The sequence below is a fragment of the Cheilinus undulatus genome, linkage group 21, assembly GCF_018320785.1.
Source record: "Cheilinus undulatus linkage group 21, ASM1832078v1, whole genome shotgun sequence".
Classification (NCBI taxonomy): Eukaryota; Metazoa; Chordata; class Actinopteri; order Labriformes; family Labridae; genus Cheilinus; species Cheilinus undulatus.
In genome coordinates this window covers 10,721,458-10,736,795 of record NC_054885.1, presented here as the reverse complement: position 1 = coordinate 10,736,795, position 15,338 = coordinate 10,721,458, and the positions used below count along the sequence as shown (strand labels likewise).

The window sequence follows — 15,338 nt, the reverse complement described above, 5'->3', positions numbered from 1 at the left end:
AGGGAAAGAAAAATACAGTGATATAAATGTTGGGCCATACAGCATAGACTTCAGTTAAAATAGTTTGACTTTTGGGACTGCACCACGCTCATCAGTGTCACTTCTCTCACACTGACCAATCAACATCCTGATGGGGCAGGACTTATAATTTCAGCTTTGTCAACACCAATGGCGGCAAAATATTGATTGACACAAGGCTGTAATTTCTATGTCTACAGCTTCAACAATGTTGTGTTTTTCTAGTAAATTTTCATTTAACAAAACAAAAACAAAACATCACTCTTATGGACTTATTAAAAAAAAGATGGACACGTAAAAAGTGAAAGTTAATTTTTGTGACCTAGACAGATGCTGGTTAGAAGCAGTCTGAAACGGTTCTCATTTATAGATCCCCTCTTCAAAGAATTGGGGTGAAATTTTTTCTCCAATGAAATGGGACAACCCGTCAAAATGGGACATGACTAGTAATCATTGATAGCACAGATGCAATGACAGTACAGTGCATTTCAGCTTTGGGGGCCTCTAGTACCCCTTGTGCCAAAAATGCACACAGTTGATATTTAAAAAAAAAAAAAAAAAAAAAACCTTTGTCTTCTTTCACAATTAATATTATCATATATTTTATTTTGTGTTCATTTTTGCACAATTTTTAAAATTCTGTCCCAGCCATAACAATCAGCCCAACATAAATAAAGTAAACCTTTTTTAAAGCGTTAATATCCCTGGTGTGCATAAAATGCACATTGAAACCCATTCAAACCACTTCTTCTGATCTTTACGCCATTAAGGCATGAATCATGCATTTTCTGGTTTCTGGGTTTCATTTGAGAGTTGGGGCTTTTCATTTGTACCTGGACCATTTTTTTTTTTAACCCTATGATGTCACTTTTACCATATATGGGCAAGGGCAGAAAAATACCTGTTTTTTCCACCAGGTTTCAGTGTTACACTGCCCTTTGCTCCCCTTCTCACTAACTCTCTGAGGTTTTGTTTAAGTGCAGATCAGTGTGTGAGTCTGTGAGTGTGTCTGTGCAATAATAAAAAAATAAGTTATCTAATTTTCATGAAGTAACTTGCAAAAAAAATAATTTTTTGTGCATTTTGCATCTAAAAATGCAGTGACATCATCAATGAAACATGGTATTTAAAGGGTTAAAAAAATTAAAATGATTGAGTATTTGACATTTATGATTAGGGCTGACCTTAAATTAGAAAAATATAATTCAATAACAGTAAAACAATTTTGAAATGTATGATATTTATAACATGATTTAAAGGTGTGCATTTTTTGCGCAGAGGGGTGAAAACGTGAGTATTTTAGAATAACTGACCTCACAAAAAAACTAATAATGCATTTTTATCAATGTCGCTACTAATCAACAACATATGCCAGGCTGCAATCATCCTTGAATAAGTTATTCACTTTCAGTGTAGTATCTTGAAAAAAATCAACTTGTGTTTTTTTTTTTTCATCAAAAAATTTTGTTTGTTTACATTACAAACATGGCAATTAAAGGGTTAAAAGATATGACAATTATTGAGTATTTGGTATTTTTGTTAATGGCACAAGTTGATGAAACAAGGGAAAAAAATTAAAAATAAACTAATATAACTTTTTTTATTTACAGTAATTACCCCCTTGTGCATTTTTTGCACACTAGGAGGAAAATGAGGCAGCAATTTGTAGGGATACCAGAGGGTTAAAAAAAAATACTTGTTTAAAATCAAAGGACCACAATGCATTGAAACAACAATTTATGATATTGTATTGTTTTCAGAATTTTCAAATCTTCGAATTATTCACAAGACATTCAAGAGGTCTGGCTGCAGACTGTTCATCTCTGATGGCTACTCTCAGAAAGGAGCTGCTGTAATATACAACTTTTTTCCAGTTCAACTTTATTCATAAATAAAGTTTAAGGAAGCGCCGTAATTTGCCGGTACAACTGGACATACTCTGCATTTCCTTTTATTTAAAATTCAACTTTACTCTAAAAAGAAAGTCTGGTAGTTCCATTCATGAAATAACTACACTGCAAACATTAAAAGAACATAAATTAATAGACCTGTTTTTGAGGTAGATACGTTAAGAGTGGCTTGCTTCAGCTTTGTTAGCTTTAGCTTCAGTTAACATAGCTATACTAGCTTAACAGTTATGTCACTATCTCTTGTAAAAGAGATCTACAGTAGATCTCAGTGGGTCTTTATCTGGTTAAATAAAGGTTAGATAAATATAAAAAATGAACACATTTCCAGTTTAAGATTCTCATTTTTTTCAATTCTATTTAAAAAATCCAGCAGTTACATTTATGAAATTACATTACAGAGTTAGCAACATTTCATATATAAAGTAGAGGAAAAGGACATTGATATAATCCAGAATTAAATTATGTATAGACCTGTTTTAGATGTAGTTACACAAACAGTGGCTCACGTTAGCTTTGTTTGCTTTTGCTAAAGCTAAAAAAAGCTATGCTATGTAGTTAAAGTTACTACATAAGCATATGTAGCTAAACTAGCTTTAGCAGTGGAGCTTTAGAAAACATAGCTAAAGCTAACTTAGCTACGTAGACAGCGTTGATAGTTAGCTGCTTTGTGGGCTCAGCTTTAGCTACATTGGCTACATAGCTATGTAGCATTACTGTGTGCTCATGGAGGGCAAGCTTGTTTCCTGTAAAAAGACTGTTTACTCGGATTTAGCAAACATTTAGTAATCAGGTTTTGCAGGTCAGCTCAAAATTTTATGAATAATAAAAATGGAATTTGCACAAGACTATCTGACTGTTTAGATCAACATTGACCATATAAAACCATTCTCTGAGTAATATTAAATTGAGTGTATTAAAGGAGTTTCTTAAAATGTAGGCTGGCTTTGAATGTAGCTAGAATTTAGCATTAATCTTATGAATAAACTCACCTGGCTGAGCATTTTGCTGGGCCATAGTTGTAGTGTGGCTGCTCTGTGATGTCCTAAGTGTTAAGGTTTAGCTACTGAATTGTTTTACTTTCTCTTTTTTATTATATTCTAAATGCTGCTCCCTCCATTCAATCCAACAAAGCCGGTTAATCTGATCGAGTGAGCTCAGTGTCCTCATTCATGAATTCATCATTTCCTATTTGACCATGCACATAGGCCTCGCTCCAAAACTTAAGTGTGGTAGTTATAAAACCAAAATTTACATTAGATGTCATAACAGCACGCTCATTCAGGAAAAAAGGCCATAATGGGATTTTATTTGAGCTACTGTTTTACATAGTTTTGGAGAAATACAGAGGAGGTGACCAGGTCCTGTTTCTCCAAGGAAATGATGCACTGGAAATAAAACTAAGGCCTGAGAAAAGATCATGTACGTTATGAAATCTTTTTATGGTGCAAGGATTTCATTTTCTATATGGAAATAACCATAATATGAAATAAAAAAAATACTATTTAAAGCTCTAAAAATATTAAAGGAGGTATCATATTTTTAAAAATGATTAATTACACATACACTTTCCATGTCGGGTGGTAGCTACAGCTAAGGTAAACAGCTAAATGTTATTTTACCAAAAAAACAAAAAAAAAACCCTTAATTTTATTTTAAATATATACGTTTACACTCGGTTAAAAAAAGAAACATCAAGTGTCTAAGTATTCACCTGTTTAATATGAAATTAGTTGCAAATGTCAGGTGGGGCAACCACCATGACTAAAGCCTTATGTCATTGACCCATTTATGGAGGTCTATTTAGGTAATGCCTCTGGAAATCTGGTCTTCGCTTCGCTTTTGCTTATTAATGCCTCTTTGAACTTTAAATATTCATTTATTTAATATAACAGAGCGGAAATAATTCATATATGGTGATTTTCCTCATGAAAAGAGGACAATATTACAACACGGTGACGTCGCCTTTCCAGTAAACTGTAGAAATAATCGGGAGTGGCTGCCGGCGGCGTCGTGTCCCTACGTCAGTGACGTGCTGACGTTCACATCGGGGCGGGGCTTTAAAGCCTTGTTTTTCGGTCCTTCGAGCTTGACGAACTCCATTTTGTGAAGGCAGTTGAAGCGGAGGGTTATCCTCGTGACAAGGCAAAAACCAAGAAACGACACTAAAAGTCTAAGTTAGCCTACGAACCACTCGTCAACCAAGTTATCATCCGAAAGGAAAGCAAATCTTATCGTATGTCCACTATCCAGAACCTTCAAACTTATGGTAAGTCCTTTTAATCGGAGCGAACGGCTAGACAAGGTGGGGGAAGGGCGATTTGAAGCAAAGCTCTGGCTAAGCGTCTAGCTGACGTCGACGATTATTTTACGTTTAAGTTTGTTTATTTCTACCAAGAACATTAATCACTGTGTTTACTTATGAAAGGCTGTGTTATTTGACTGCTAAATTTTCATAACCCATAATAACGCTGGTTTAACAGGCCTTTGCTAACGTCGAACGGCCGCCATTATGCCTAAATTTTGCTACTCATGGGTTAGCTTATTCTTCCGATCCCTCTTAGCAATCTTCGTTCATCTAGTAGTACAACGCTTAAGTTTAAATCTCAAATTTCGTGGGAAGCATATGTAACGTCGCCAAGGGAGATGTTGGCACGTCATTACTGCTGTTATTAAGCAATTTCCCTCGGAAGACTAAAGGCTACCGTTTAGCAGCGGCTAACTAACACTGCCCTGAGCTGTTGAGCTGTATATTTAGCTCGTCTGTGTGCGCAGTTAATCTGAAATATGACTCCTCCAAAGACATCTGCCAGATGAACAACACAGGGCAGATGATGGCTCGATTGTGAAGCCTCGTCTTGGAAAAACAAAGCACATCGTCGTTATTACATTATTAGGGCCTTATTGGAACTATTATCAGGATATGCCAACTTTGTGGTGTCCGCTTTTGTGTCATGATTAAGCACATTAGTAGTTTGTTAATCATTGTTTTGGACTTGGTGTGACTAATTTCTTAACCCTTTTAATCCCATCAGACCCCTTTGCTGATGCAAGTAAGGGTGATGACCGCCTCCCAGCCGGGACAGACGATTACATCCACATAAGAATCCAACAGCGGAACGGAAGGAAGACCCTCACTACAGTTCAGGGGATTTCACCTGACTATGACAAGAAGAAGCTAGTCAAGGCCTTCAAGAAGGTACGAGCCTGGTGATGCATTTTTTGTTTGCTTTAAAGCAAAATCAAGTTATTTGACCCTGACTTTTATTTGCTTTTTATCCCCACAGAAGTTCGCTTGCAATGGTACAGTGATTGAGCACCCAGAGTATGGTGAAGTGATCCAGCTTCAGGGTGACCAGCGCAAGAATATCTGCTGTTTCATCATAGATGTAGGTCTTGATCCAAATCCCATGCCACCATTTGTTTTCAGTGAAACGAGTGCTGACTCACGACTTGAGCAGCAGACGGGGGATCAGCTGTCTTAATTGATTGATCTCGTCTTTGTTATTTGCAGGTTGGCCTGGCTAAGGAGGAGCAGCTCAAAGTCCACGGCTTCTAGAGGCTAGCAGCCCCCTCCCACATCTCTCCTGGAAGGCCATTAAACACCCCCCCCCCCCCTTTCCTCCTTCCCTCCTCCTCTCCTATGTGCTGCTGTTGCTCTTCCTGCCCCCCCTTGCAGCCCCACCAGCTCCTATTAGCTAACACGTGAATTACCTCTGACAAACATGGGACTCTTTGACACCACCACCCCCGTACAACACCAGGGGGCAGGCTCGCTCTCATATAGACACACCACTGCAGCTCCACACAACATCAGGGATGAGTGGTGATGACCCTCCAACACACACTTCCTCCTTCCTTTCCCCCTGTTAATTTCCTTTTTTTAATTTTTCTTTTTAGGTTCTGTGCCACAATAATGAGGCACCATTTTGTGTAACTTTTTTGTTTTGTACTTAAAGGTGTTTAAATAAAATGGATGTCCATATGTTGGAGTGGTGTCATGTGGAAATGGGTGAGAATTGGGTGTAAAATGAGAGGTTATCGACTTACCAGACTGTGTGGGTGAACTTGAAGGAACAAATGCTGCAGGTGGGAGGAGGGGCAATGTGCTTTTTCTATCCGAAGTTTGCCAACAAGACATCCCTGTTTTTCCACCGCTTTAATATCCCACTTTGCATTGTCTCCATCCCCATCTTCCTGCTCTCAGGTTAGAGAGCAGTGATTGTGTAGGATACATACAATCTCCACCATCATGTCCAGCAAACTGTGTGCTTCTACTCCTATTTATGGCACATTTTTCTAATTGTTTTATTTGCTGCGGAATAGAGTATTGACATAATGGGGGTTCAGAGATGGTCTCACTTTGGTTAAACTGAGGCTTGTTATGCGGCCTGTGGTTAAGGACACTTGAATCTTTAATTTACAGTACTGTAATGCAATAATTTTAAAATGTCAATTAAGATGGAGATATGCTAAAGTAATACAGTAACGATCAAAGCCATGGCCAGGCCACACTGTGCTCCTGTGACTGAAGGTGATGGAGAGCAAGCCTGTTTTGAAAATCCTCATTTGGTTCAATAAAATTTCTGTAGTTCATAAGCCTTTCCTGTTTTTTGTACATGGGTGGATGACATAAGATACAGAGGGTTTTTGGTCTGTATAACTACAGCATTCTGCTAATAATTATGGATAAAACACTCAAACAAGGGTGTTTGTGTTTACAAAAGACCCTTAGGGATGAGAAACTTTAAAGGGACAGTGTATAATTAATGGGAAAATGTGTTAAATCTCTTGACTATATAAAATATTTCGTATTTGACTAATTCTTTTTCATACATATAGTAATGGCGCCCCCTCTGGACTCTGCCATCTTGATTTTTTACATCTTGCATCTTTCTACAGACCCACAGATAGGGCCAAATAACTTTTAAAAATCCATCAACACCAGAAGTAAGCATTGCCATATAGACTTTAGATGCCATTAACATTCCCAGTTTTAGACACCCCTTTAGGTTTGAAAAGACCTGACCTGAAATATAAAAAAATATATACTTTTATCCAGGGATATAAGAATACTTTTACCAATGTTAAGTAAATTTTCCTCCAGGTCAATCTAGTATGTTACCCTCTACTTTACAATAAATATATGGTCAAAGTCTCCACTTCATACAGATTTTACATATAAATTATTCCGATTTTAAAGTTCCAAAAGGCATTATTGGCATGAATGGTTAAAAAAAGACATTGCCAAAGTAAATCATGTAATAATACTAAGATAAATAACTATTAACTTATATAAAGGTACGGTCTAAAATAAAATATATACAATAAATTGGATTTCAATAAAATAACATCTGATAAATGTCTAAACTGACAGTCTGAATGTCTTCATTTGTTGCATTTAGTAAAAACAAGCAAACGTTCTTAAGAGTAGTATTTGGGGTTCCTGATCTGGAGACTCTTAGGCTACGTTCACACCTACGCTCATACTAATTATACAACTGGCAGATTAGGAACAAGATGCATTTAAGAGTGAAAAACTAGAACATTTAAAAATTCTGAGTGAAAATAAATGTATTTTACATATATTATGTGATTAAAAAAAAGATCAAACCAGTATCTTAGATACTTAGAGATTAACCTACTTTATTTAACATAACATTTTGAGATTAAAAAAAAAAAGAAAGAAAAAGATTAAATAGATAATACTTAATTGATCCCCAGAGGGGGCAATTTGGGCATTGCAGCAACACAAAAAGGCGGTAAAAATAAAGAAAAGAATTTAAATAGGAATAAGCTACACAAACCATTTGAATAAAAGTAGAAGGAAAAGGACTGGAGGTTTGTGCAATTAAATTTTTTTTTTTTTTTTTTTTTTTTTTTTTTTGCAATCAGGAGCAATTAAAGTGATGTGTTGATGTAAAGTAGAATGGTGCACTCAATAGAGAAACAAGATATATACATAATATCTAGATATACAGATAATCAGGGCAGTTAAGTATTATACTATGAGTATTAATATTAAGGTGCAATAATATAGTACAATATAATATGATATAATGAAATTAAATTAAATAAACTTAAATATGACATAAAAGAGTTATATGTGTAAAAATAATATAAGATGCAGTATAAGTATGAGTAGTAAGTATATTGTGGATGTAAAATAATCAAAAGTACCACTGATAACAGCAATAGTTACCGTAATAATATTGCAGCATAGTGTGTACAATATGGCCTCAGACTGGTGTTCCAAGTTCGGTTGATACTTTTGTTCAGTAAAACTACTATACTGAAATACTTGGAGATCAAGCTAAAACTACTATATTTCACATACATTTTGAGATTACAGTAACAAAGCTAGAATAGTTGGAGACTTAAAGATAAAACTGGTATATTTACATGTTAAAACAGTTTACATACATTTTGAAAAGCAGCTGTGAAGTTGAAAAGATAACTATATTTTGATGAAGATAATGAACTTGTTGATAGATTTACTCGTAGTCCCCTCAATCTTGAAAAACTGTTCATGATATAAACTCCCCTCTTGCCGGGCGTTTGGTAAGGTATTTGCAATATTTCCCATTTACAGGAGTGGGTTATTTCCCCTTCGCTTTTCTGTCGATGCATTTTGTCCCTTACGGGAATCCATTCCGACACCATGGCAACGAAGGAGCTACCGCCACAGCGTTTACCATTTGTTTACAACTTGTCTTCTCATTCATAACATTTAACAATTATGATGGTATCTCTAACTGAAGTGAACTATAAATGCCCTTTTACTTGTTACTCCTGAGTTGTGTGAAAGCTGGTGACGCTTCATGACGGTAAGATATTAGCATTGTTAGCTGCTACTGAAATCAAACCTCGAAATGAACGTTAACTCCACACTTGCTGTTCTTTCTTTTGTTTCCTAGACTTACAAGGAATTTAGATAAAGTTAACATTAGAGGTTTATAACGTAACAGTGAGGACATATGCCTTATTTCGAATAAGACTTAACGATATTTAGAGTCCCAGCTTCTATTTGACAACATTTCCCTCCTCATAGCTAACGGTTAGCTCGTATCTTCATACTTTGAGTTAGCAAGATAGCTGAGGTTAATAGGTGACTTTTGAACAATTAAAAATTCCTGGCATTAAAAATGACCTAAATGATACTTACTGGAGTATTAACAGTATTTGAAGATATCACACTAAGTATTGAAAAGGGCATTTTTAATGCTAATGCCCTGTCCTTAGTTATTATAAACGAACAATAATATAAAATACTACAAAATATTTACTGTTTTGCATTTACATCGAACTCAAGCAAATTTAACACTGACTAATTCATTTAGCAGTTTGTTTAATGCTTTTGCCAGAGATAATATGCAGTGGACTTTGCTAGGGATGCATGATATTGGATTTTTATCAATATCTGACATGCTTGTATTTTCAAACTCATTTTAGTTGATACAGATTAGGGCTCAGTGATTTGCAAAAATGATCAAATTGCAATTTTCCCCCCAGTATTGCGATTATGATTTTATATATGATTAGTTTTCAAGTTTCTCATCTTATGTATTATTTAACAAACACAGGCAATAAATAATCAAGTATGATAACCAGCACAACATTAAATAAGTTAGATAAAAAACATAAGCATAAGCATAACATAAACATACACAAATACAAGAGTTGTTAGATTTTTGTAAAAAAAAAAAAAAAAAGACACTTGAACCTTTACATAATGAGTAGAGTGTAACATAACATTGCTGAAACAGACTTTAAACTTTGAGGATGATGATGATTAAAGATAATTACTTCAGCTGATGTAGCTCTGTTGATCCAGTTTTAAACTTCACAAACTCATTTTTCTGTACAGCCAATTACAGCTGACATAGGCAGATTTTTAAGCCAAAATATCAGTTGCAAATAACGGCATAAAGTTTCGTGTTTTTGCTTTTTAAGCGAATATCTGTCGATACTGATATCATGCCGATAAATACAGTGCATCCCTATACTATGCTCAGATTGAAATGGTTTATTTTCCTTGTCAGATTTTCAGATTTCTCTGAGATGTGACCACTGTGGCGGCGGTCAGAATGTCCTCTGAGGAGGAGACGACGAAGGTAAGGAGGGAGACTTGGGAGTTTCTACTCTGCTTACTCTGAATGCAACAATATCTCATGATTGAATTAAAACTGATACATTTAAAGGATCATTTGAATTGATTTGAGATTTAAATACATGCTTTTTTACACTTTATTTTTGTAAACAGATACAGATAAGAACAATACAACACAAAATAAACAGTTGATCATCCTTAAATCCTATACAGTTGAAGTCATGGAATCAGGTCATTGCATATGATTATTGATTCATCATATTTCAAATGTGCAAACACAATCCATTTCTTTCAACACTGCATAAAAATCTCTCCCTTTAGATTCAGTGAAAAAGTCATTCTCTCCGTATTTTTAATATCAGTTTCAAAATCTATCCAGTCAGATTTTGTTGGAGCTACAGACTGTCACCACCTTCACGTTCCTGTTTTGGTCGCTGCTTGTGTCTTTATTTGGTATTTCTCTTGCGCTGAAACTTGATTTTTGGAGTTCTGAAATATCTCTTTAGATTACATCAGCATAAATTGTATCTGCTTTTGACTTCTCTTAGTCAACTTCAGTAGCTGAAAAAAGTGGTGTAGACATGGGAAAAGATCATCTGCAGTTTTACCAACCAATGCGACATCCTTGCTGCTTACATTCGTAATGATCTCTCCTCCCTTCTCCATCAGGTGCTTCCTATTTGGGGGCTTGCCATCCCTCTCCCAGCTGTGCTGATGATCACTGTGAGTCTTTATATGATCGTTGTGGCCATCGGGTTCTGGATCCGATACTGCCTTAAGGTTGGTACAGCTGGCCTGGTCTCTCAGGCCTTTATTTGTTGGAACTTAACACTGATAAGAATGTAGAAAAAAAAAAAAAAATTGGTTGATTCCTGTTACTTACCCAGCTTGACACCTACCTTGTGGTTTTATTTATTTCTTGTCTATTTCTCAACATTTAAAGAATACGTTTGAGCTAGTTGATACTCCGTGTAAACATATTCTAATCTTCATAACTGAATTTTAGTTAGCTCTGCTATCTGATTTCGATGTTACTTCTTTCTCTCCTGCAGGACCGATGTTCTTGTAACTGTTTTGGCTGCTGTGAAAACATTTCTATATGCGATCAGTGCCATAAAGTGGCTGAGACGTGCGACTGCAGCATGCCTGACATGAAAGCATGTTGGGACAGATGTCCCTCCTGTCCTTCTGTAAGTAACATGAGCTCTAAATGGTGGGTCAGGACCAAGAAGTGGGTCACAGGGCTGTTTATAGTGGGTCATGAATGTGTGCATGGAAAAATGGAAACCTCAGCTGGACATGCACCCATTTTTATATATCTACTCCTCATTTGCTGTGATAGTAAGTAAATTTGACTTGCTTTCTTGAGATCTAGCCTTATCTAGCAAATTGTTTTGGGATAAAAAAAAGCTTGTTTTTCCCTCATAATGTAACATTTTCTGAAAATACGCATATAATGTCAAGAATTTGAGTAAAACATGTATGAATAGATGCAGTTTTTTAGAATATGATTGGAAATTTTGGGGGGAATTGCCTCTGAAATGTTCCAGAATTTTCATGGAAATTTGACAGAATCTGCAGGAATGTTTGGATGAATATGCATGGTAATTTTTCATTATTTTCTATGGAACTTTGGGGGAATTTATTTGTAAAGTTTTAGAAATTTGATTGGGATTTTGCTTTGAAATTTTGGGGGAATTGTTTCCCAATTTTTTGTGTGTTTTTTTATGTTTTTTATTTAAATATATAATTTTTTTTAGAAACTTTCACTCAAATGTTTAGGGTATATTTGAAGAAAATTTTTGTAAAATATGTTTCAGAATTTTTTTCTTATAATTTTGAAGGAAATTTTCCAAGACCTCAAAAAGCATTTAGTGGAAGACTTATCTGGTTCCTCTTCTACCCAAATAAGTGGGAGAAACTAAAAATGGATTCCAAACAAAAGTGCGCTACTCAGGAGGTTAAGGTTAGCAATAAAGACCGATGAAAGTCCAACAGTCCGCCCCTGGTCTGTCTGTCATTATCAGGATTGTCTACATAGCAGTGATTTATAGGCAGCATTTAACTCACTGTTAGAAGCTTGACTGTCCTGATCATAATATTTCAACAGAAACGCCTACTGTTAGGGTTTGAGCTCTGACTGCCATCAGCATTGAACAGTTTAGACTCCCTACAGGCTTCATCAGACAGACAGGGAAGATGGGATGTATTTTTGAGCTGAAAGAAGCAAAACAGAACAAAATCCATCATGTAAGCACAAAAAACTGACCTCTATGAATTACCCAAAGCAGCCGGCTTCATGTTTGATTTTGTCCCTGTGATTTCTTGTTTTTCTACAGTGTGATTGTTGGGGCAGCCTCTGCAGCTGTACATGTACATCTCCTGACTGCGACACGTGCCACTGCCTCTGCTTCGAGATCAGGATCACGTAGAGGAAGACGGTGGAAGCGCGCTGATAGCATCATCAGAGTGACTTATAAAACATTTGCCTTTCATAGGAAGGAGGTACCCCCACTGGAGAACCGACACGTCTTTGTCTTCTTATGGAGCACCAACATGACTGGACTGTTACAACTAAACTGTTCCTTAAAAGGACTTAATACCTCACAAAATTAGTCAGATCTACTTCTAGAGGGTGTGTCTTCTTCTGTTGGCTATCTTTAAATATCTTTTTAATGATAAACTGGTTCAGTATTCACTTGTAGTAGCTTAAAAAAGATAAAATCTTTCACCACAGTTCATATGAGTTTATCACAATATCAGAATTTATCGTGATAGGACACAATTTATTTATTTTCTATCATGACACTAATGTGTGGATATTAACACACTATGGTACTGTCATTTTCAAGCTCCCATATTTAATATATACATGTTTTAAGTACAAGGTTGTAGATAAATCTGTAGCTCAAGAAGACCAAGTCTGCTCTTTAAAACATACTTTTTGCTGACTTCACAGTCCCATTGTGAGGAAACGTCAAAGGCAGCTTCCTGTAGCTCTGCAGTCAGATTATTTAAGGCACTGGACTATATAATGTGCATTTTTCTTGACACTGATGCAGTACAAATGGATTGAAAACATCTCTGACATTGGACAAATCTATATTGCCTTATGGTATGTTCATTTGAGCTCTTTTTTTTTATCAAATCTGTAATGATAATCAGCATTTTAGAGCTTAAAATCTAAACAGGAAGTACCTGGTGTTGACAGTGCGACTCTGAATATGAAAGGCTGTTTGTATTTTTTACTTTTGCCAAAAAACTTTCCAGTACAGCTCTGTTTTCCTAAGACACTAGGTGTTTGCATCTTCAGTGCTCAAGTGCCTTTCAGTCTACAGTCTTGTCATTCTCAAAGCTGCAGTTTTTACTCAAACCAGTGGGGGGAAGCAGAGCATTTTTGTGGACTATTAATAGAAGCGGTGTAGTACTCCTTTGGTGCTTTTGTTGAATGAATTTATATGATTTCCTTGTCTTGTGCTCTTTGTTTTTTATACATTGTGGCTTTTGAAAGCTTTATTAAATTCTCAGTTATTTAGATACACAGATGCATCAGTTTTTACTTCATCTCAAGCTCTGTCTTCACTGAAACTGTGCTTTAGCTATGGGGTAGAGTGGCTTTAGTGAACTGTGAGCACTTTCATATTAACTTATGAGTGTCAATATAACTCAAAGCCTCTACTGCCATACACTATGTGGACAAAAGTATTTGGACACACCTGTTAATTATTGAATTCAGACCTGTTGAAAAAAATTAAGAACCTAGCCATGCAGTCTCCATTTGGTGTAGCTCACAGATGGTGAGCTACACCTCAGAGGTAGGAATCTGCAGTAGGGATCATGTGTTCAGTGTTTCAAATATTGATACTCATGCCCTATATTTATAACCTTGCAAAGCATATGGATTCACCCATTTCCGTGTTTCTTAATGGCAAATCCATCTTGCAAAGCTCCCGTCTGAACCGTTTGGGCCAAGTTAGAAAGTGACAGGACCAATCAGCATCGAGGGGCAGTACTTTCGGGCGTGGCAGAGTCGTGACATAAGCAAGCAGCGAGAAGAGGCCGGTGCAATTATGTCAGAAGACATTAGCGTGTATGCTGCTAAAGCGTAAGTTTTATCAGAACTTGACGACAAAGAACAGGAACAAAGAACGGCATCGAGTTGTTTTTGAAAAGATAAAGTTGTCTACAGTCACCATGGTTTGCGTTATGCAGTTCTCTATGGAGTTTTACTCCTTTAGTAGGGGCACGGACACACCTCGGTCGCGGCTACATCACGCGTTTTGTTGCTCTGATTGGCCTGTAAAGATGAGACAGACAAAACGTTCATCCAATCACCCTCCGAGTTTTTTTTTTCAAAGCTTCTGCCCTTTCCCAAACGCCGTCTATTGAAGGTTTTCCAGATGGATGTGTGAAACAAATCCATCTGGCGTGCCAGGTTACCATATTTAAGAGATTGAGGCCTTTTCCACTTGACACTTTTACCTTAAACAACAGCAGAAACTGTAAAATCCTTTGTTGACTTGTTTGTGTGTGTACCTGACCAGTTTTGTAATTGGCTAACATGCCAGTGTGTGCTGAAGAAAATAGAGAAAAAACAAACAAACAAACAAAAAAACAAATTTCTGTGCTTCTTTTTAATTCTGAAAATATTTACAAAAACTCAGTATCACTGTGCTGACTTTGACAATAAAAACTCTCACTAGACAAAAACCCTTTTAAAAAAATCACTGTTACTTCATTTATTTGCAGTTTATTATTCTCATTTTTTTGGCACTATCACATCTGTATGTTTTAGCTGTTTTTGGAAAAATAAGGACGGATATTTATATTTTCAAACCAGCTAGGGGTTGCACCAGTTATGTTTAAGTTCACACTCTACTAATATTTAAGATGTTGCACCAGATGAGATAGGAAAAAAAAAATCGAGTTGGCAGAAAATTTTTCATATGGAAATATATGAGTTGGCTCAACTAAAAAACTGGCCCCAACCATTAAAGTTGAGCCCCCTGAAAATTTTGGCTCAACTTAAATCTGAGTTCACTTGGTATGCAGTTATAAAGAAACTCAAACTAGTGTGGAAAGTGTGCCCAATAATCCATAATGTTTTAACCCAACGTGAATCAAGTTGGATTCTTTACAGTGTAATCCCACTAATAAGGCAAAATCGCAGTCTACTAGTATAGTACCAGTACATTTTTGGCCCTACTAGTACTACTAGTAAGACCTTTTGCTTTACTAGTAAGGCCTAGTCATGGACTAGTGCCCAAAAATTAATATAGTGAAAAACTAGTTGATATCATGGA

At 36.2% G+C, this 15,338-nt stretch overlaps 2 protein-coding genes across 2 annotated transcripts; both read left to right on the top strand.

Annotated features, from left to right (window-relative positions):
- The first annotated feature begins 4,010 nt into the window (after window positions 1-4,010).
- eif1 (eukaryotic translation initiation factor 1) lies at window positions 4,011-5,910 on the top strand. The gene is made up of 4 exons (XM_041778535.1): window positions 4,011-4,194; window positions 4,961-5,124; window positions 5,213-5,314; window positions 5,440-5,910. The coding sequence occupies exons 1-4, from the start codon at window positions 4,164-4,166 to the stop codon at window positions 5,482-5,484; spliced, it is 342 nt and encodes a 113-aa protein (XP_041634469.1). The 5' UTR covers window positions 4,011-4,163; the 3' UTR covers window positions 5,485-5,910.
- Window positions 5,911-8,581: 2,671 nt separating this feature from the next.
- si:ch211-198p11.6 lies at window positions 8,582-13,593 on the top strand. The gene is made up of 5 exons (XM_041778082.1): window positions 8,582-8,752; window positions 9,968-10,039; window positions 10,705-10,815; window positions 11,088-11,225; window positions 12,375-13,593. Exons 2-5 carry the CDS (start codon window positions 10,013-10,015, stop codon window positions 12,465-12,467), a joined length of 369 nt encoding a protein of 122 aa, XP_041634016.1. The 5' UTR covers window positions 8,582-8,752; window positions 9,968-10,012; the 3' UTR covers window positions 12,468-13,593.
- Window positions 13,594-15,338: the final 1,745 nt, after the last annotated feature.

Bases quoted from the DNA above. Each gene is read 5' to 3' on its own strand.
- eif1 (XM_041778535.1), top strand. From the start codon at position 4,164: ATGTCCACTATCCAGAACCTTCAAACTTATG. The intron at 5,125-5,212 runs GTACGAGCCTGG...TTATCCCCACAG, and splicing joins TAGTCAAGGCCTTCAAGAAG to AAGTTCGCTTGCAATGGTAC. The intron at 5,315-5,439 runs GTAGGTCTTGAT...TGTTATTTGCAG, and splicing joins TCTGCTGTTTCATCATAGAT to GTTGGCCTGGCTAAGGAGGA.
- si:ch211-198p11.6 (XM_041778082.1), top strand. From the start codon at position 10,013: ATGTCCTCTGAGGAGGAGACGACGAAG. The intron at 10,040-10,704 runs GTAAGGAGGGAG...CTTCTCCATCAG, and splicing joins CTGAGGAGGAGACGACGAAG to GTGCTTCCTATTTGGGGGCT. The intron at 10,816-11,087 runs GTTGGTACAGCT...TCTCTCCTGCAG, and splicing joins GGATCCGATACTGCCTTAAG to GACCGATGTTCTTGTAACTG.